This window comes from Colias croceus, chromosome 3 (genome assembly GCF_905220415.1).
Source record: "Colias croceus chromosome 3, ilColCroc2.1".
Classification (NCBI taxonomy): domain Eukaryota; kingdom Metazoa; phylum Arthropoda; class Insecta; order Lepidoptera; family Pieridae; genus Colias; species Colias croceus.
The window spans coordinates 10,924,802-10,945,458 of record NC_059539.1 but is presented as its reverse complement, the minus strand read 5'-3'; the positions used below and the strand labels follow the sequence as shown (position 1 = coordinate 10,945,458).

Sequence of the window (20,657 nt, the reverse complement as noted above, 5' to 3'; positions counted from 1 at the left end):
TAAGACAGTAGTATCATTGTTCTATTGAATCATGAGCCGAGGTCCAGGCGCGACCACATCCGTTCTGTTACGACCTCGTAATTTACAGCCGGATCTTCAGGCTACTTCGCTGCAGTTGCGCTATTATATTCCTTTTTGTATGTTTGTTATTATGTGGGGATTTGTTTATATATGATTTTGGGTAAGAAGTATAAAATAATTCAGCTAATTTTTAGCTCGGGTTCACATTATTTTTTGGAAATCTCATGGTGTTTTACTATGGTCAATCAACGGTTTATTAATGTGAAGTATTTTTTTAATTTAAGGTTATTATTTTGTATGTCGGTATGTAGTTTGCTAACATTTTTTTAGGAAAACATAATAATATTACGTTCAAAGCAAATTCTAGTAACAATTAAGTACCTAGATGCAATCCTCTCTATACCAATAACTAGAACAATACTCGTACTACTGTTTTTATTTTATGTTTGTGTCACCTTCGTATGTTATTAACTATCTCATTATATTATGTAATTAAGAAATGCTGAAGGTTTTTCTTTACATATTGCGTCTTTTTAAATACGACAAGGCACGATATATTTTAATGACGTACTTTATACAGTTTGACCATGAATAGATTCTCCATTTAGATATGAAAAATAACAGATACATTTAAATACCTTCTTATATATTATGTAAAATGATAACTCAAAATGGTATCTTTGTTTTTTTCTTAAGCTTTCCATCAGTTGGATGTTTTGTTAATTCACTTATTACACACTTAGCATTCTAAGGATGATCAGTAATGAGGATAAGCGTTATAAATGGGGTGATATGAACCCGTAGTACATAACTAGAGTTACAAATTGAGACTTATTATAGTTGGGATTGGTATATTTGTTGGAAATGTAAAGGTGCATGTACAATAATAAATTATAATTCTAAATTGCAATACACAATAAACTTGGTTAATTAGTAAATAAACCCACATCATTATCTAGTTCTAGTTCACAGTAGAGTAGTTCACAGTAATAGATTTCCAATGAAATGTTTGCCTAATCTATACATATAATAAATCTGTAGAAGGGTCAATTCTGTACATGGAAAATATTGAAAAAATAAATAGCAGGGGGTGTTACTGGATCGATACCAAACCCAAATATGTGATTAAAAAAATTTTTGTCTGTCTGTCTGTCTGTCTGTCTGTCTGTCTGTCTGTCTGTATGTGAAGGCATCACGTGAAAACTAGCGGTTCGATTTCGATGAAACTTGGTATAATTATACCTTATTATCCTGGGCGTAAAATAGGATACTTTTTATCCTGGAAAAATACGTAGAAAAAAATTAATCTTAATTTTTCAGTTTTATCCATAGACGTTGTTCCGTAGAACCGCGAACACACGTTGCGTATTATTATAGGCCTAGCCGTATTTGGGAATTAGGTCCAATAGATATTTATAAGATTTTATTGTCAGAGGTACCTACTCAAAATGGAGAAATAAACCATCCACGCGAAGACCGACATCCGCGCGGACGGAGTCGCGGGCGGAAGCTAGTGAAAAATAATTATGATATACTACTACTATGTACACTAACCCCTATATAAAATAGTTGAATTAAATTAAGCATTCATACTCGATTTACTACCAACAGATTTCCTATATCTCTTATTATCTAAGCATTAAAATATAGTAAGTACTTTATTGGTTACGTTTTGTAACAAGTGTGTATTGTGTAGCGTAGCATTGAAGCTACGTTTTCGACGTAGCAGACTATTTTTTTACAATTCCTTTCCTTCAATTTACTAATAATTTACAACATAACTACACATGAATAATCTACTTACTACGCTTATTATTTTTAATTCCCCGCGTGTGTACACGCGCCCCAACAAGAGAGCAGTCGTTAGGGTAGATGACACAAATGAATCATAATGGCGTCAAGGCTCGTAAAGGCTTTTATTGTCGTTCCAGCGCACTCGAGCTAAGTATCATTTGAATGAATGTGGGTTTTTGTTGCGAAGAATTAGGGATATTGCGTAACACTATCCTAATGTGTTGGTGCAGTACAGTTTTAAATTGCAAGTGACCTTTGTGTGTGGTTGCACTTTTGTTATAGAGGCCATGTTGTCGTCGTCGTTTTAATTTTATGCATTTTTCATTATGGACCTTACATTAAGATTGAACCAATATTTAGTAAATTCAGTGTGTGTAAGAATGAGAGAGTTACCCATGAATGACCAAACATTCTCAAAGACAGATGCTTGCTACGAATTGTTAACATTACATTATAATTTTATTATGACCACGCCATTTTAAGATTTAATAAAATATATAAATTAAATAAAAACTACATAGTAAAGATATTTGGTGGTAAAATAGAAAGGTTTACTAAATATGGGAAGGGTTAAAAAAATAAAACACAGATTGAAAATACTCTATTTATTGCCATCATTTTAATGTTAAGAGGCCTACACCACCGAAACTAGCGCCACCGAACATTTTATTTTTTTACTCCTTAACCAGATCAAATTTAAAAAATCTAGCTCGGTACTTTGCTAGTATATTACTTGTAGTATTTTTGGTATTACTTTTCACTATTCTAACTGTTCATTATTCTAGAGAACTTTTGATTACCGCCAAAAGTGGCCACTTTTGGCGGTAATCAAAAGTTCTCCTAATTTACCGAATGCAAAATAATGAAAAGTAATACCAAAAATACTACAAGTAATATACTAGCAAAGTACCGAGCTAGATTTTTTAAATTTGATCTGGTTTAGGAGTAAAAAAATAAAATGTTGGGGGGGCGCTAGTTTCGGTGGTGTAGTCGCCTTTAATAAGTAACTATACAATTATACATCCATATTTTCCTTTAATATTAAGACGATTCGTTTACATGTTAAAATAATACATTGTATAATACCATAGTTATGTAAATATTTGAATAATTTAAATTCGATAATTTACTACGAGTGATTTTTGCTTACAGCCAAACAAAGTGCAAAATTTAATGGCACAAAAATAAGGCACCTACATATAGTTCTGTAATAAATAGATTTTTTCTTACAACTACGTTCCTATAGCTTTTTAACCATTCTAGTTTACGTTAATATTTTTTACTAAAAATATAGTTGTTATGTTATGAATAAAGTTTCTCTTAATCCAACATGTATAATTTTATATCATTTATTTTCAATTCCTATAATATTGATTAAAGAAAAATAAGACTCTTAGCAATATATGATTAGAAAATAAACCCGTACTTTATCTGTAACTAAAATGGTGACATTTTTATTCTATTTTATCCTCAAACATAAATTAATAATAAGTTTGTCTTCGCATTCAAAATGTTAATATAATAATAATTCATAAGGCCACTTTAATTTTATCTACTATTAAAATACATTTTCTGCATAAAAGATAGTGATTCAAAAATATATCATCAATAAAAATACATTCAATGTAAAGGCAACTTTATATTTTTTGTAATTTTTTGCAATTTTTTTATATTTTTTATCAGACAATCCTACAGATCATCAGTAAATCAATAAAATGTATTGTAAAATTACAATACATATAAACATGTATTTACATGTGAAATACATTTTACAGATACTAATTCAAAAATATATCATCGATAAAAATACATTCAATGTAAAGGCAACTTCATATTTTTTGTAATTTTTTGTATTTTTTTTTTATATTTTATAATCAGTAGACATATTTTTTGTTATTTTTTATTTATTATTATTATCCTCAGTAGACATCAATGCTCTCCTGATGATGCACAGTGTCCTGTCGGAACATCTCCACGTCGGCCTGGCTGTCAGCTTGCACTAGCTTAGCGCGACCTTCCTTCAAGGGAAAGGTTTTTATTTAATGGAAATTATGCGATTTTTGTGGAAAATTATGGTCTTATTTTTGATTTGTGGGTAGTTTCGGTGGGTGTGTGTGTGGATAACCTAATGAAAAGACTTTAATATCAGTTTGTCAGTTTTCTGTCGTTCCGATAATATGAAAATCGTAAACTGTGAAAGGTGTATTTGGTCAGATTTTGAATAATAAAATATTTCTTAAATAGGTACCTACCTAGTTTTAATGAACAAATTTTTAAGTCTTGGTTGTGTTTGAAATAAAAACTGGAATAAAATTGTGTGCATTAAATGTGGACGTATTTAAATGTGCGTAGAAAGATGACCAATTAATGGCACTAAAATGCACACTACATTCTACATTAACTCAATAAAAAACGTATTTTGGTAAAAAAAAGTATATTGATCCAACCATTATAATTTCAGTTAAACTGAGGTTAGTAATTGGTATTTATTGTCATGTTTTGATAAGTGCAATCAATTATCAACTAAGTATACTAACAAATTGTAATTGAACAAGATAATGAGCCAGTTTCACAGCTTCCTGATATATTATTTTGTTGAGCCACAGTATAAAAAAGCATACAGTAGTACAACGCCTCGGAGTAAAAGCCGAATACGCCAAGACAATGTCGCGATTATCACAGCTAATACAGTGTAGTTATGATACGATGATAGAAATTATATTTTTACACACGGTTTGAGCAAGCGGTAAAACCGGCCCTTATCTATTAATCACTATGCATTCCGTGCCTTAACTACTATTTACCAATATTATTACTTTGCATCACATATTTATACTAAGAGTAACCTATGATCTATAACATCATCTACATTTCTCAATTTCGACAGCATCAGCAATTTATCTAAACTCTATAAAAGCTTCGCCAGATAGAACGCGTAAAAAGCGCGCGTCAGAGCGCTAATCTGACGCCGCGCTATGATACATCAGTCAGAATCGACATCCGAAATCGAAAATTTAACAATAATTCCAAAAGTTTCGGTCAGACATTGTTAAAATTGCAATTTAATTATTTTTTTGCTGTATGATCGTGAAAAAAATCCCAAAAGTTCTGCAAACTTGGGAAAGTTTTCGATATAATATTTCATATCACGCATTAAATTTGCAACCAATCTAAGTGTACGGAACATTGTTAAAATTGCAATTAAATTATTTTTTGTTGTATGGTCGTGAAACAAATTCCAAAAGTTCTGCTAACTCGACACAGATATCGGAAATATATACCGAACGGTTGTATAAATTTGCAACATTTTTCGTTGACCGGAACATGTTTATTTATAATTATTTTTAATTTGTGGTCATTTTTTCGAGTAAGGTGGTCTCGTAATAATTAAAAAAGTTTTGGTACTTGGTTGCAAACTTCGAAAACACATATTCTGATGCATTTACTTTGCAACCTCATTCAGTTTAATAAATAAAAAAAACATTAATAATCAATATCAAAAGATGTTCCGTACACTGAGATTGGTTGCAAATTTAATACGTGATATGAAATATTATATCGAAAACTTCCCCAAGATTGCAGAACTTTTGGAATTTTTTTCACGACCATACAGCAAAAAAATAATTTAATTGCAGTTCCGGACTGCGGACAAGGTTGCAAAATGAGATTTATTGTCGCCCCAATGTACCATTCACTTGACCGAAGTTTGAAAACTTTTGGAATTATTGTGAATTGATTGTCTTGACTGACTGGAGTATGACGCCGAAAAGTACTACGGAACTAAGCTTACTACGTGTAACAGAGAGTAGGCTATCTAATATAGCCTATTCCAAAGCCTGTAACACAGTTTTGAACTAACACAGGCTTAGGCTAAGTTTAGGTAATTTCCCCAAATATATACAATGTATTTTTTTAAATAGCGCGTAGATTATCACTTTAAAACGCGATAAGAACGCGTTCTATCTGACAAAGCCATTATGCGTTTCAACACAGAGTGAAGCATGAACTGTTTCGGGTAGACGAAATAGTTCACTTATTTCCACTCTAATAATGTGAACCTTTGGGAATCTTTGGGAACCTTTAAAGAGTATAAAAATGTCAATGTAGTATGTTAATTATTCACATGTGAATAGTAAAGTCGTTATGATCGAGGATGTCGTCAATATGGCTTACTTTGGGGTGCATCAGTATGAAGGGCAGCTCTGCGCTCAGTTCCCCGTTCAGTGCTCCGAGGTACAGTTTCACTTTAGCGCTGTAGCTCACTATGATGCCGAATGCATCACGCTGTTCTGGCTCGAGCAATCTGTAACAGTTTTTTAACCGACTTCAAAAAAAGGAGGAGGTTATTAATTCGGCCGGTATGTTTTTTTTTTATGTATGTACACCGATTACTCCGAGGTTTCTGAACCGATTTACGTGATTCTTTTTTTGTTCGATGTGGGATAGTGTTGAATTGGTCCCATAAAAATTTTATTCGTATAGGCCCAGTAGTTTTTATTTTATGAGCATTTTTGTCTGTATTTGTAAATGTTGCAAGTGCAAGTTTGAAGTCGGTTGTTTTTAACGCAGTTATCACTTGTTTTTATGAATAAAAGAAGTTTTTTAATTTACTGTTTCATTTTTGGGAGATATGAAATCGACTTTAGTCAAGAAGAGAGATATAAGTCTACTAGCTTACCGCCCGCGGCTTCGCCCGTTTTGTCTTAAACCTAATAAATTATATACTAAAACCTTCCTCTTGAATTACTCTATCTTTTTAAAAAAAGATAATCAAAATCCGTTGCATAGTTTGACAAGGGACATACGGACAGAGAAAGCGACTTTGCTTTATACTATGTAGTGATGGACCAGGGACTTTTTAGGTACAGTTACACTTAGGCGCTGTTTTGTCCTCGCTATGTTTCGTCGCGTTCTACGGTACTAACAATCTATTGTTTGTGTATCCCCTACTACTTAGTAGTCCTATTAATTGATAAGTTGTTGAAATGATAAGACTGTTAATGAAGTTAATAACTTTCTTGAATAATAATTTGAAAATTATAATTTCCATATCAAAGATGTCACGATGAATTTATAAAATAATTTTAATCTGGTACATTCACCTAGTCTTCCATTACGATGTGAAAAGACCTAAATCAATACTATTTTAAAAATGTAGTAGGCCTAAGCCTAACCTTTTAGGATTTAGAAGTACTTTGAAACAATAGGTTTAACATTCATCAATAATTCACAGGTACCTGTGTTATATGGAGAATCGCCAACGTTGTGTGGCTCAAAGTTTAGTACTATCTCATTTATTCATTGAAGAGAATGTAGATTGGTTGGATATTTAAAAATTAATGGTGTTATTGGATTTAAATGATTGTCAATCTGTTTAACTGGATGTATACAAAATTAAAAGACAAGAAGAGTTAAATAAATAGTCCAAACTCAGAGCATAGCAAGTTAATAAAAATAGTATAAACACACGTAGACAGAAGGTAAATGAGAAGCACAATCTCACAGCATATTAGAAAAATGTTAGGTAAAAACTGGTTAGTACTAAACACTCACAACATAGCAGAATAACAAAAAGTGTGTACTATAAACTCACAACAAATCACCAAAACATATGACATTAACAGATAAGTAAAACTCGAAAAATGTTAGGTAAAAAGCTGTATAGAACAAGGTTTAGTACTAAATACAGTCACAACATAGCAGAAAAACAAGAAGTACCTAAGTACTATAAACTCACAACAAATCACTAAAACAGATAAACTAAGAGCCAGCACGCACGAGCAACTTTGTCTCCGCAACTATCTTGTCTCTCCCATCAAATTGTATGGGGAGTTGAGTCGCTACGTGCGCGCACTTTCATACTAGCCCATGGGTGGGAGAGACAAAATAGTTGTGGAGACAAAGTTGCTCGTGCGTGCTAGCTCTAAAACTCACAGCGTAGTAGAAGCGAGGCTATTGTCGTGCCGCTTGAGCTGCGCGTCCAGTGCGAGCCCGCGGCGATCCCGCAGCGTGCTGAGCTCGGGGCGCAGCTGCACCACCTTCTGCATGCTCGCGCCCGGCTGCAGTGGGCAACCGTCCCTGGGGAAGGGTTTATTTGTTGCTTCAATAAACTAATTGTAAAAAAGAGCGTGTTGGCTGAGCACACGTGTCAGAAATGAAACTTCTTGAATGATTTTTTTATTGTACATACCAAAATAAAGAAATAGGTAACAAATTGCACAATAGGCGGCCTTATAGCTACATTTCTTTGGCAAGATTCAAAGATAACAAATTCGTCGCCTTAGTCCATGACGTGACGGTATTGCCTACCTTCAAATTTTACTCTAAAGAATTTTAACTTCAAAAATTTCTTGATTCGATCAAAGCCCGCTGTAAAAGCTAAAAAAATATTCTGAGTACATATTTATACTCTTTATCTTACTCCCCATATTTTTGAAGAGATCACTGCTTAGTGATAAGTCCACCAATTGTGTTACATCACAAATACCCAGCCCCTAGTCCCTTTAATAAACCTTGACCGTGACTGATCACATCAACTCCTTAAACATAACAGTTTTGAATTATTTCGAGCCACTAAGTTTCTGCGAATTATATACTTTACTAGATTTTCCGTAAATTTTGTTTTTCTGGCAAAGATGATCCAAAAAATTCTTCTGAAGCTAAATTTCTTTTGTTTATAGGTAAATCCAAAGAATACTTAATACGTTAGTAAACTATGTGTTAGTTGGGAAGCTTCTTATCAAGACAATAGAGATGCAAGATATAGGTAATGTTAAGTTAAACATATGCATCGCCTAATTATATCTGCTTATTAAATATGTGTGGTGTGTAAACGCTATTTAGAGAAACGTTGGTGCAGCTTGGAATTTCTGAATACGTATAATTAGATTTGGTTTGTAAATTGTATCTCTGAAATATAATGTTTAGGAAAAAAATATTCACTGAAATATTATGTTACAAATATGTGAAAGTCGATGTGCAAAATAACAACAACCAAAGAGAAAAATTGCAAACAGTAAAACCAGAATTGAAAGAAAATAAAAATTATTTAGATTTTGGATAACCGATACAAGGTAATAATATAATTAAGAAGATATTTAATATACTAATTGATAATAAATCAGATTTGTTTAGGATTTAGTTTTACTGGCTTTAGTTGTTATTTCATCCCTTGCTACCCCACTGCAGTTCCAATGCTTTCCTACCAACTTTTCGTGCCTCAGGAACTCTTATCATCCCAGTGCATTTCAATTGCCTCCCAACCTTCCCGGGACTAAAACTTTACCACCAGTCTTCCTAAAATCTATATTTAAGGTGATTGATATAGTGATCTATCAACGCACAGCCCAAACCACTGGACGTATCGGGCTAAAATTTGGCATAGATGTCATAACGTAGGCACCCCTAAGAAAGGATTTTAAATAATTCAAAAATAGGGGATGAAAACTTATACCATGAATTTATCTTTTCCACGCAAGCGAAGCTGCGGACAACAGCTAGTAAATGATATCCGTAAACTCACTGTGTCTCCACACTGCACACCACATTCCGGTACTGCCCGTTCTGGAACAGCACCACGTCCACGGACTGCAGGATGCACGCCTTGATCTTCTTCACCACCTTGTTGCTGTGGTTCCGCACGCTTATGTTGATGGCTATGGTCTCCCCGTGGATGTACAGCTGGGAATATTATGGTTTCTCATTTAAAAGGTCTAAACGTCCGTTAAATTTATTGAGATATACATATGGAGACGACACCGCCTACATCACTTGTTCCGCTCAACATACGCCATATGGCGTAACTGCACGCTCATTTTTTATTTGTTTTAAAGTGAAACGCATCAAATATGCCTTTGTGTGTGTTATGATATTGCACAAATAATACAAATAATACGGAAAATTGCAAAGGAATAACTTTCATCGGTAAGTACCTAACTAGATAATAATTTTTAAAACTTAGTTAGAGCAAAAAAATGGCGCACAGATTTTGTTCGTGGTGTCTCCTCCATACGTAGTAATATTATCTCAATGGTTAAATTATGTTTTATCGAAATATTGTTTAGCAAAGGAACTGTATTGCTTAGTGACTTTTTAAAGGAATATACTGAAATAGTTCTGCATGTCATTTTTATATAATACCTATAGGGCAAATTATGTGCACAGAACAACGATAGTTAAAGTAAGTTTTGCTTATAGTATAAGAGTATAGTATCAAAGTTAGACCATGAGAAGTAGAGAAGGAACTTAGCGTATTGAAGTTTTATTTACGCAAAAATATTTTATTTATGTAATGATTTCCTGATCACTTACCTGCTTATCCAAGGTGAGTTCTAGTTCAAGCTGTCCCGGAGACAGCATGAAGTCCTTCCTCACCACGGTGCAGGGTTGTGGCCCTGGCTTGTTTGGTGCGTATTGCACCTTGCGGATGCCCAGAGCTACAGTGCTCCTATGTGTGAAAAGATGCGTTTTTACAGTTAAATTATTATTGCATATTATTGTCAGAATATTTAAAAATATATCAAACTCAAAGGTGACTGATATAATAGTGATCTATCAACGCACAGCCCAAACCACTGGACGTATCGGGCTGAAAGGCATGCAGGTAAATGTCAAAACGTAGGCGTCCCCAAAGAAAGGATTTTAGAAAATTCATCCCCTAAAGGGGTAAAATAGAGGATGAAAGTTAGGATCATGAAAATTTGACTTTTCCACGCAGGTGAAGCTGCGGGCAACAGCTAGTTTAAAAACATAAGTTAGAATTCTGTACTGAAAGAGAGCTAAATTTCTTAGAGTGTAGTAAAGTAGAGTGTTTATAAGATATCTGAAGGAACGTGAATATCTTTCCGTTTAGATTTGGTATGATGCTTGCAGGTTTTATTCACTTGAAAAGTAAGTAACTTTTTTACACCACGTCAATGTCATTTTTTTCACCTTTCTTAATTAGTCTCCTGGACTATATTGTACTATACCTGCGATGAGAGCGATCAATCTCAGTGTCTCCCACAAACAGCTTGATGTAGTAGTGCACTCCACATGGCTCGCCCTCATCTTCCAACCCTGGTTGTAAGGTCACAGAGCCAGGGGACCCAGCGGGGACTGACAGACGGAATGGTAGCGCGGTTTCACCGAGCTTCTTCATCAGTCTTTCCTAGGATACGAAACACGATACTTGAGCCCAAGTAAAATTTTATGAAGCTTACTATTATAAAGTAGAACTCTTTCGAAAACAATTGAAAATAGAACCTGTCTACTGCTGAGATGGCGCTCTATTCAAAAATTACCAAAGGGTATGAAAAAATCAACATAATACTTAAAAAAACTTCTTTTCCTCTCTCATTCTTGAATAACCTTATGCCAAATTTAACACTAATTTAACCTATTGAAGATAGATCTATTAGCCGGTAACAATAATACATTTTAAGCCAAGCAATTAATCAAACACTTGAAACAAATTGAACAATTTAGGGGTGCTATTTAAGGTCCTAATGGTCACGACCCTGGATCGGGAATCAAAAGGATATTTGAAACCGTCTGTATTGTATAACGTGTGCTCGCACTTAAGGCTTTGGGTAGTATTGATGACAGGCCTCAATAGTAAGATATATCGGAAATCTTATTGGACATGTCTGGTAACGGTAAGTTGGCAAATTAGCTTAGTGTACAATATTAAAAGGGCCTTTCGCAAAGAAATGAAGGTATGTAAGTGAACTATACCAAAAAATTTCATCCGTTTTTAGTCGGAATATGAAAATATCTAGACCTAAGAGAAAGGCATACAAAAGTATTTCAATGTGTACTATCCACTATTGCAATAAAACACACAGAGTAAATAAATACAGTTAGTCCCTTTTCCAATTTTTACCTTCTAATGTCAATCATCATAATCACTAGATTAAACGGGTTATTGTAAATTTGCCACAAAGTTAATTCGTCACGTTTTTAAAACTCCATACATTGAAAGTAAATTCGTCACATGCCTTAAAAAGTATGTGTAAGTTCGTCACAGGTATATTCGGGTTATTGTAAATTTGCCACAAGTAGTAAAGTACCGCCAGCAAGCAAGGCAAGTGAATTATACCTTTCAGCCTGCGATGAAACCAGCAATATAATGATTTACATTTTAATATTACAGTCATCATTCACATAAGGTAAATTCATCAATAACATAAGGTAAATTCATTATTGAGTCAAATTGATTTGCGCTTTTTAAAAGTTTGAAATGATTTTTTATGTAGAGTGCACAGTTGATTCTTATGAGTTGACAAACCCAAGTTTTTTTACATAGGTAAGGGACCTAGATAGACAGCAGCGCTCCTGCACATGCGCTCGCTCGCTCGCTCGCTGCACCTATCTCTTTCTAGGCGCAAGAACCAACCCTTTATGCAAACTTGTTATCAGTTTAGTGACTCACAGTTTACACGACCTTGCCGGTGAGTTGGTGACGTGATCTGCATTTTGTTGTATTTTAAATTGGTGCATCTTCAAAAAAATGGATCATAATCAGCCGAGTACAAGTTCGGGATGCCATGGGGTAAGTATTTAATTTAATGCTACAATGAATTAAGTACTTTAAGTTTATTATTTAATACCTTGAGTATTCTTTGGTAAAAGGGGAGTTTATTTTCAGTGTGTTGTGATATGATGTAGGATTGTAGATAATGTATGTACCTAGGGCCTACTTAAAGAAATAAAAATTTTGCGTTGTAATGTTAAACTGACTGTAATATAGATAATAAAATATAAGATACTATTTCATTCTTTTTCAGATCACATTTACGAAAACTGAAAAGGGGAGGCGAATGCTTTTGAGAGGTGGTTATATGTACACTTTTCATCGGGAAACTAAGATTGGAACTGTATGGAGGTGTACAGATCGTTCATGCAGTGCAATTATAAAAATTTCGGAGAATGATACGAGTAGCATTAGAATTTTGCATGAAGCGGCTCATAAGTGCCAACCAAATTTTGTGAAAACAGAAATTATCAAGACAAAAAATCTTTGTAAAAAAGCAGCAGTGAGCTCCAGCACACCTATGCCTCAATTATTTGAAGAAGTTTTCAAACCGGAAAAGGACGCAGGCTATGATTTATTAAATGCCTTACCGAAATTCTCAAACTTTTCAAGATCACTTTACAACGTAAGGAATCATGCATTAAACGTACCAAAAACACATTTTACAAAATGCGAAGATGTTATAATTCCGACAAAATATATAGATGGGTTTTTGTTATTCGATGATGACAGTGACCCCAAGAACAGAATAATAGCATTCTGTACCGAGGCAGCTCGTGAAGTTATACCAAATGTTCATACATATTTTTTGGATGGAACTTTTTCAAGCTGCTGTACACCATTTTATCAGCTATACTGCATACATGGTGACGTGAACAGTGACGAAAACTTTACAAACATAGTCCCTCTCATCTACGTTCTAATGCCTAATAAACAAGAACGGTCTTATGAACGTCTTTTTATTTCACTTAAGGAACATTTACCGAATTGGGCACCGCTAACAATGATTGTCGACTTCGAAGTTGCAGTGATAAACGTCATAAAAAATGTTTTTCCGGGTGTTAAACTACAAGGATGCAACTTCCATTTTAAACAAGCATTGGCAAAAAAAGCTCACGCTTTAAACATGAACAGCATCGATGAAAAGAGACACTTAGCCTTGTGTGCTGCTTTGGCTCACGTAAAGAAAGAGGATATTGAAGACGCTTGGTTGTGCATAATGGAAGATGCTCCACAGAACGAAGCAGTTACAAAATTTAATGATTATTTTGTAACCCAGTGGTTAGAAAATAAAAGTATAGAGTTTATTTGGAATGTACATGGTTATCGTCACAGGACGATTAATCTAGCGGAAGCGTGGCATAAACGTTTAAACAATATGATGCATACAAAAAAACCTAGAATGCTTCAGTTTCTTGAAACACTTAAAAAGGAGGCTGACTATGTAGATGTTAAAATAAAAAAAATGAAACTGGCCATACCATTAAATTTGAGAACACGTAGATCTATTGCATATGACAAAGAATTAAGAACTATTTTGGACAATTATAACAATATGTCCCTGGCTGAAATTCTTAAAAAACTATCTTATTTGCAGCATTTTAAAGACATGTAACATAAAAATATTATAAGTTTTTATATAACGTTAATTGTAATTTATGATTTTTATGGAAAACGAAAGTTGACTTATAAAAATAATTAATGTGATTTTAACTGTGATTTATTAAGTGTCATGATCATGAAACGCGCTAGTCTGTTTGAGTTTTGATTTTTATTTGCTTTGTGTTTTTCTAATATTATAGGATATGATTTAAGTAAAGTAAGAGCAATATCTTTACTTGTTAAAATAAAAGAATAATATTTTATCCTTATTTTTATAGGATTGTTATAAATATTGTAGAGCCGCTTTTAGTTCATTGCATTTTAAAAATATTTATAGAGAGGACTGTGATTTTTACGATTACCTATGTAGAATAATATAGATGTTAAGTAATATTTTTTATAACTGTTGTATATTTTTAGAACATTCAGGGTGTAAGTGACAGTCTTTCGAAAACTTTGACCATGGACTCAGGTCATCTTTCTGAGCAACTTTCCCAAAGAAACCATATTGCGGAAATGAAAAAAAAAATTCGGCTTCCCATACAAAATTTTCGAGTGAGATACTAATTTTGTATAGAAGGTCGATTTTTTTTCATCTCCGCAATATGATTTCTTTGAGAATGATGATCTGAGTCCATGGTTAAAGTTTTCGGGTGGCTGTCCCTTACACCCTGTATATACAAAATAGATGAAAAATATTTTATCCTTGTTTAAAATATTAAAATATTTTATATAACGTTAATTGTAATTTTTGAAGTGTATGGAAAACAAAAGTTGACTTATAAAAACAATTAATGTGATTTTAACTGTGATTTTTAAAGTGTCATGAAACGCGCTTGTCTGTTTGAGTTTTGATTATTTGCTTTGTGTTTTTCTAATATTATAGGATATGACTTAAACTAAAGAGCAATGTCTTTACTTGTTAAAATAAAAGAAAAATATTTCATCCTTATTTTTATACGATTGTGATAAATATTATAGAGCCGCTCTCATTTCATTACATTTTAAAAATATTTATAGAGAGAACTGTGATTTTTACCATTACCTATGTAGAATAATGTAGATGTTAAGTAATACTCTTTATAACTGCTGTGAATTTTTAGAACATATACAAAATAGATGTTCCTTGGTTTTTAGCAAAATTATTTATCTTTGTTATGCTTTTCCTTATGTTTTTACAAAGTCCATCGCCATCCAATTTGACTGTGATTTTTTTACATGTAAGGTTGAAAATCTAAAACTGATTAAGAAATAAACATTTTAAATTAATTTATTGTTTAATTTTTTTGCTATCTGTACTTAAATTATCGATGTGACGAATTTACAATACTTGATATTAAATCGTGACGAATTAACTTTAAAAAAATAAAAGTGTGGCAAATTTACACATACTTTTTTAGGTGACGAATTAACTTTGTGGCAAATTTACAATAACCCGATTAAACGCACAATAGAGATAGTGAACCATACACAACGTCCATTGAAATTGATTATAATCAGCATATTACGATACACAATGCCAGGCGTAAATTGTAAGTACTCGTTGCAAATTTAACAACATTTATACCTTAAAATACTATTTAGTTTATAGAAATTTCCATACAAAAAAATGATTATCTCTATTTATTTTTATGCGATTAATTTATTAAAATCACTGAAAAAAAATTATGTTTAAATCTTTGTAGAGAAAATTCATTCTACACATAAAGCCAAGTGCATTAACTAGTTTTGATATTATATATGAAATGAATTTCTCCGCCAAAGCCCCATTTACTTCTTCATTACACGCCCCCGGCTGAACTCGACTCGCTCGCTTATAATTATTCGGTAAATAATTTCCCACACCGCATTATTGCGTTACAAGATTTCATCCAAGTACGTAACTACATTTAACGTTGTATTGTAAAATCCGCTTTTCAAGAACCATGAGCTAATCCCCAAATAAATTTCATTTACCACGGAGCTGGCGTTCAACCGCGCTCATCTAATTATTGTTAGCGCTGGTTAATACGCGCCGTAAAGTAATAAGGATGAATGATTAAACAGCTGCTTCAGTCTTATATAATCCTTATAGGAAGAGGGTAATGACTTCATTTGGAATTGGGGTGTTACTTGAACTTGGTGCTTTTGAACGTCTTTGATTGGTAAAGATTTGACAATGTTATTTTGTAATCATGTAAAATTAATATCAAATTTTTAAAAAGGCTTCTATGTAACAGTATAAGAATTATTGAATAGTAAAATCATTTTCATATGAAAATAGATCATTAGTTTCTATCTAGTAACATCAGAATTACATTGTTCAGTTCTGACATTATTATTTAAAGGTACAACAGATAGAATAAAATTTCGTAAACTAAAACTATTCGCCTCTAATACTTATGCCTCAAATAATTCTCATACCTGAGTACGAGTCAAATCATAGGACCGCTTTTCAGGGGCGGGATAAATCTGGTCCGAAGCGAGGTACAGCTCCTTGTGGAAGTTGACGCCCATGACCTCATCCTCTTCACGACCGTAACGGAAGGTACACACCACTTGGGCGAAGACCTTACGACCGCGGACGTACTCATCGTCCACTACTACAATGCCATCTGTAATTGTGTGTAATATAATTAATATTTATGTCTGAACAATATTAAACGAGTGTACAAAGACCGCGGAATAATTGAGATTCTTGCAGTATGAAATAATCTTCTTGAAAAGCTTTTAGCATCGCTTTAATGACGACTTAGAGTAGTATTTGTTATACTAAGAAGATAATATGTAATAAAAAAATTGATTCAAATATACTATTTTATTATACCTTTTCGAAATATTAGTAAATTGTATATAAGTGCAACGGTCTACAGATATAATAAGACAGAATCAAATTTTTCACCAAAATATTAAGGAATTACAAAAACCTGCAAACACGCAGATATTATAATGTGGTTGGTTGCGCAAATCGCGTACAATCTAATGCGTATTAGGTCAATATGATATTATTCCAGGATATATCGTTTACTATTAAATTATTAACACGCTAATAATCAGGCCAAGGAGTGTTAATAATGCTATATAATATCGAATCCCCTAGAACTAATTTCTATTCTGTAAAATAATTCGAGTATAAAAAACAAACATAGTTTATTGTTCCTGACACTCGAAGATAAATTGTTTATCGACCACAAAGAATGCTATTCAATTAAAATGTTTATTGTTTGTTTCCTTTTGTAAACACAATATTGTAGATTATATTGTTGATGTTCAATATCACCTTACAGTAAAGAAATCATTTCTTGCTACTGACGACTATTTAATATGTCTCTTTTAAAGCTTCCGTCTCAATTGAAATGAAAATAATAAACAAAAAAATGACGTAACATAATTATTTCACGTTCTAAAATTCGGCCAAACTGAGCATCATTAAAAATTCCACCATCACCAAAGTTATCACGATTAATCCGAAATGCAAAAGGTTTTGCAAACATGAAGGCGAACTACAAACACTGCTTAATAGGTGCTATTAAAGTCGTATCTGTTAGAAGGAGCATGCCAGTCTTGCATGATGATGGATAGCTTCAGCTGTTGCGATCTTGGTCGTTAACTTCGTATTTGTAAACAACTTGCGCTACATTCGTTTCTGTTTTGATTTTCTAGAAGGTTCCTTGATTGTTGGAACGGTTTTAAGTTTCTTTAAAGTAAGTAAGCTTTTTAAATTACTATTAGGTACAAACGTTTTGTTAAAAATTGTTTCCTTTAGTACACCTTCGGTCAATACTTTCGTAACTTTGCTTTAAAACTGGAAACTTTAATAACAGAATTTCTTATTCTCTCTTAAATTACAGTTTAACGTTGAATAATATTATCATCATCGTCATCAGCCCATTAAGTGTCCGATGCAGGGACACGGGCCTTGTAGAGGCGTATAGATGATGTGAAATAATCCATTGTAACTTTTAGAACTTTATTAATTTACGCATATATTACATACGCGGAAAGCTATCACCTTATTTTTCATCACATAATATCGAAAATAACTGACCTATAGGTTCAACATAAGAAATGTGATCCACGAAGTCCCGCTTTGGCATATACAGGGTGATTTTACCATTAGGAGAGCACTTTTTATACACTTTAAAATTGTAAACCATTTTGAAGTCACTACTCGATACTTGAGTCTATACGATATTTCTGTTCACCGACACTGAAAGTGTATAGCTGAATGCGACATGGACTGTGTTCCTTCACGATTTATAGAGGATTACGAACGTGCGAGGCTTCTAAGCCCCGGTAATCGCATTTGTCTCATTAAAAGAATGACCCTTCTCTAAGGACAACACCCACGTGTTTATTTACTTCAAAGATTTCACTGTTACTTCAGTACGTCCTATATTTTATGAACATCTTGGCCTAGAACCAGATAATGTCATGATGACAAATACAGTGTAGATTTTATAAGCAATTTAATTTATAATTGAATGTTTATTATATAAAATGTTTAAGGACGTCTTAAGTATTTCATTATTTCTTTGTTTAGTTGAATATGTAATATGTCTGTTTATTTTATGCCTAAGGTTGCAGCCGTAATTGAAACAGTTTCTTTATTTACAAGAAACCTGACCTACACTGCAAACCTAGTTTAGATATAATATTGTACTCTTTTTCAATTAAGGGAAGACACTAGTTCCAGGGATACCTATTAACCTAGTTCAGAGCATAAAGCAATATTGTATACAGAAATTGATGCTAATAAACATTATAATATTAATTATGTTTACATTTATATTGTCAGAGTTTTAAAGGAAAAGTTTTTGTACTCTTTCTTATAAGAATTGTTGATTTTTTTATCTGTAAAAGACAAGTAAGTATGTACAGTCTTCTTTTAATATGTATGTAGATTCATTTAAAGAAAACTTTTGATATTTATTAATTTGAACAAGGTCGTAATTTGTATTTATTATTTCTATCTTGGTTAATTTGATAGACAAGTGAGTAATTTGTGAATTGCCTAATAATGTTCAATTAGGCAAATGATTTATTATTTTAATATCTCATAAAACTCATTTATATCCATTAGGTTTCTGGTCTACCTAAAATTATTTTCGGTACCTACTTAATCGATGGGTCGCGGAAGAATTCTAACCAATACCCGCGGCCCCATCATTAAAGCGGCTCGACGGAACACAGTGGGGTTTTAGTCGGTAAGAATCCGACATAACCCACGGTTCCTTCCCCGGGGGCCGTGGGTATCTTTAGAAGATTTCTCCACTATAAAAAAAAGGTACTTAATCGATATTTAAGTAACAAATTAAATTTTCATTACACTTAGGTGTCTTACCACAGAACATAATATAAAAGAGTGTCTTACTAAAAACATCCCAACGTAAGTTTAATATATAAGAACATATTTACATAGTTTGTACATAGTTTAAAAATGTGGACTTCCAAACCAATTTGGTACGAAATGTGACATCTATCAAACCCGCACTTAGGGAACTTAGAACCGAAACTCTCTTAGGTCTTGAAGTTCTAAAATAAGTACATTAAATAAATGAAGATTAAATACAGGTACGAGAAACTAGCATTTGAAATGTCCTAACGTTGATAAGGTGAACAATGCGAAAGATTGTGAGGATGCGTGTGTGTGTGTGTGGGTGTTTGTTACTCTTTCACGCAAATACCACTGAACCGATTACAATGAAATTTAGCACACATAATATAGAGGGTAACTTGGATTAACGTCAATTTTAGGATAATCATTGAAAACACATCATTGTCATCGAATTAATGATTGAAACATATTTCCTAGAAGTAGATATTGACAAAATCATGCTTCAGTATCATGCTTCGACACGATGCAAAATATTCACAATGTATAAATACGTTTATACGTAAAAATGCGCAAGCATCTTCGATTATAGTAAATATAAACATAGTGTAGGTGCGTGAAGAAACCTTACTATTTAGTCGGCTTAATGTAAGCTCCGATTTTCGTCAAAACGTATCAAGTAGGTGTACATAATGTATCAGAATACCTACATAACGTTAAGGAATAATCTATTTCGTAATACAGGAGCAAATTATAATTTTAGTTTTATTTGATATGTTATTAAGAATATAAATTCATAAAGAATGGAAAAACTTCGATCACGAGCCAGGACTCGAACCCGCATCCTTTCGCGCCAATCCGGGGCGGATGCCTGACCAACTCGGCCACTCATTTGGAGGGTTCGAGCCCGGCCTCGTGATCATTAATTATTCTTTATAAATGTATATTTATAAAGCATTTGTATGCCATGAAACCAAAAATATCAATGTTACTAAGAAGCTTGGATTTTGTCAAATATTCGTCAAATCTTCGCATCCAAATAAGAAATCATCTTTTTTTTATTAAATTAATGTCGTGGTACTTCTATCAAAATTATTCTCTTCTTTGAGCTAAAATTAACTAAGCTCTATATTTTACGTGCTGACGTACTTTCCTATACATTTGTATTTAGTTTATTGATTGAAGCTAAACTCTCCAGTGAAGCTCGAATAGTTTGCAGGATTCGTCTAGCTTCTCAGGCCGAATTCCTTTCACAAACGTATGTCAAGAATAGAGCAAATAAACTTATTGGTAATAATTATTTTATAAGAACAAGAAACTTACGCAGATACAGTGTAATTTTTTTACTAAATATAAAGGTACATTTTCAAATTTAAAACCTCATTATTTTAGTGTGCAAAATGATCGAATGAG

At 33.0% G+C, this 20,657-nt stretch overlaps 2 protein-coding genes across 2 annotated transcripts; one reads left to right on the top strand and one right to left on the bottom strand.

Moving 5' to 3' along the window:
• Nucleotides 1-3,726: 3,726 nt before the first annotated feature.
• Nucleotides 3,727-18,148, bottom strand: LOC123706207 (arrestin homolog). Its single transcript, XM_045655379.1, has 8 exons — nucleotides 17,958-18,148; nucleotides 16,334-16,524; nucleotides 10,785-10,963; nucleotides 10,126-10,261; nucleotides 9,338-9,495; nucleotides 7,750-7,893; nucleotides 5,989-6,118; nucleotides 3,727-3,833 (listed from the first exon to the last, which is right to left on the bottom strand). The coding sequence occupies exons 1-8, from the start codon at nucleotides 18,064-18,066 to the stop codon at nucleotides 3,735-3,737; spliced, it is 1,146 nt and encodes a 381-aa protein (XP_045511335.1). The 5' UTR covers nucleotides 18,067-18,148; the 3' UTR covers nucleotides 3,727-3,734.
• On the top strand, nucleotides 11,717-15,199 carry LOC123706206. The gene is made up of 2 exons (XM_045655378.1): nucleotides 11,717-12,346; nucleotides 12,582-15,199. Exons 1-2 carry the CDS (start codon nucleotides 12,305-12,307, stop codon nucleotides 13,941-13,943), a joined length of 1,404 nt encoding a protein of 467 aa, XP_045511334.1. The 5' UTR covers nucleotides 11,717-12,304; the 3' UTR covers nucleotides 13,944-15,199.
• Nucleotides 18,149-20,657: the final 2,509 nt, after the last annotated feature.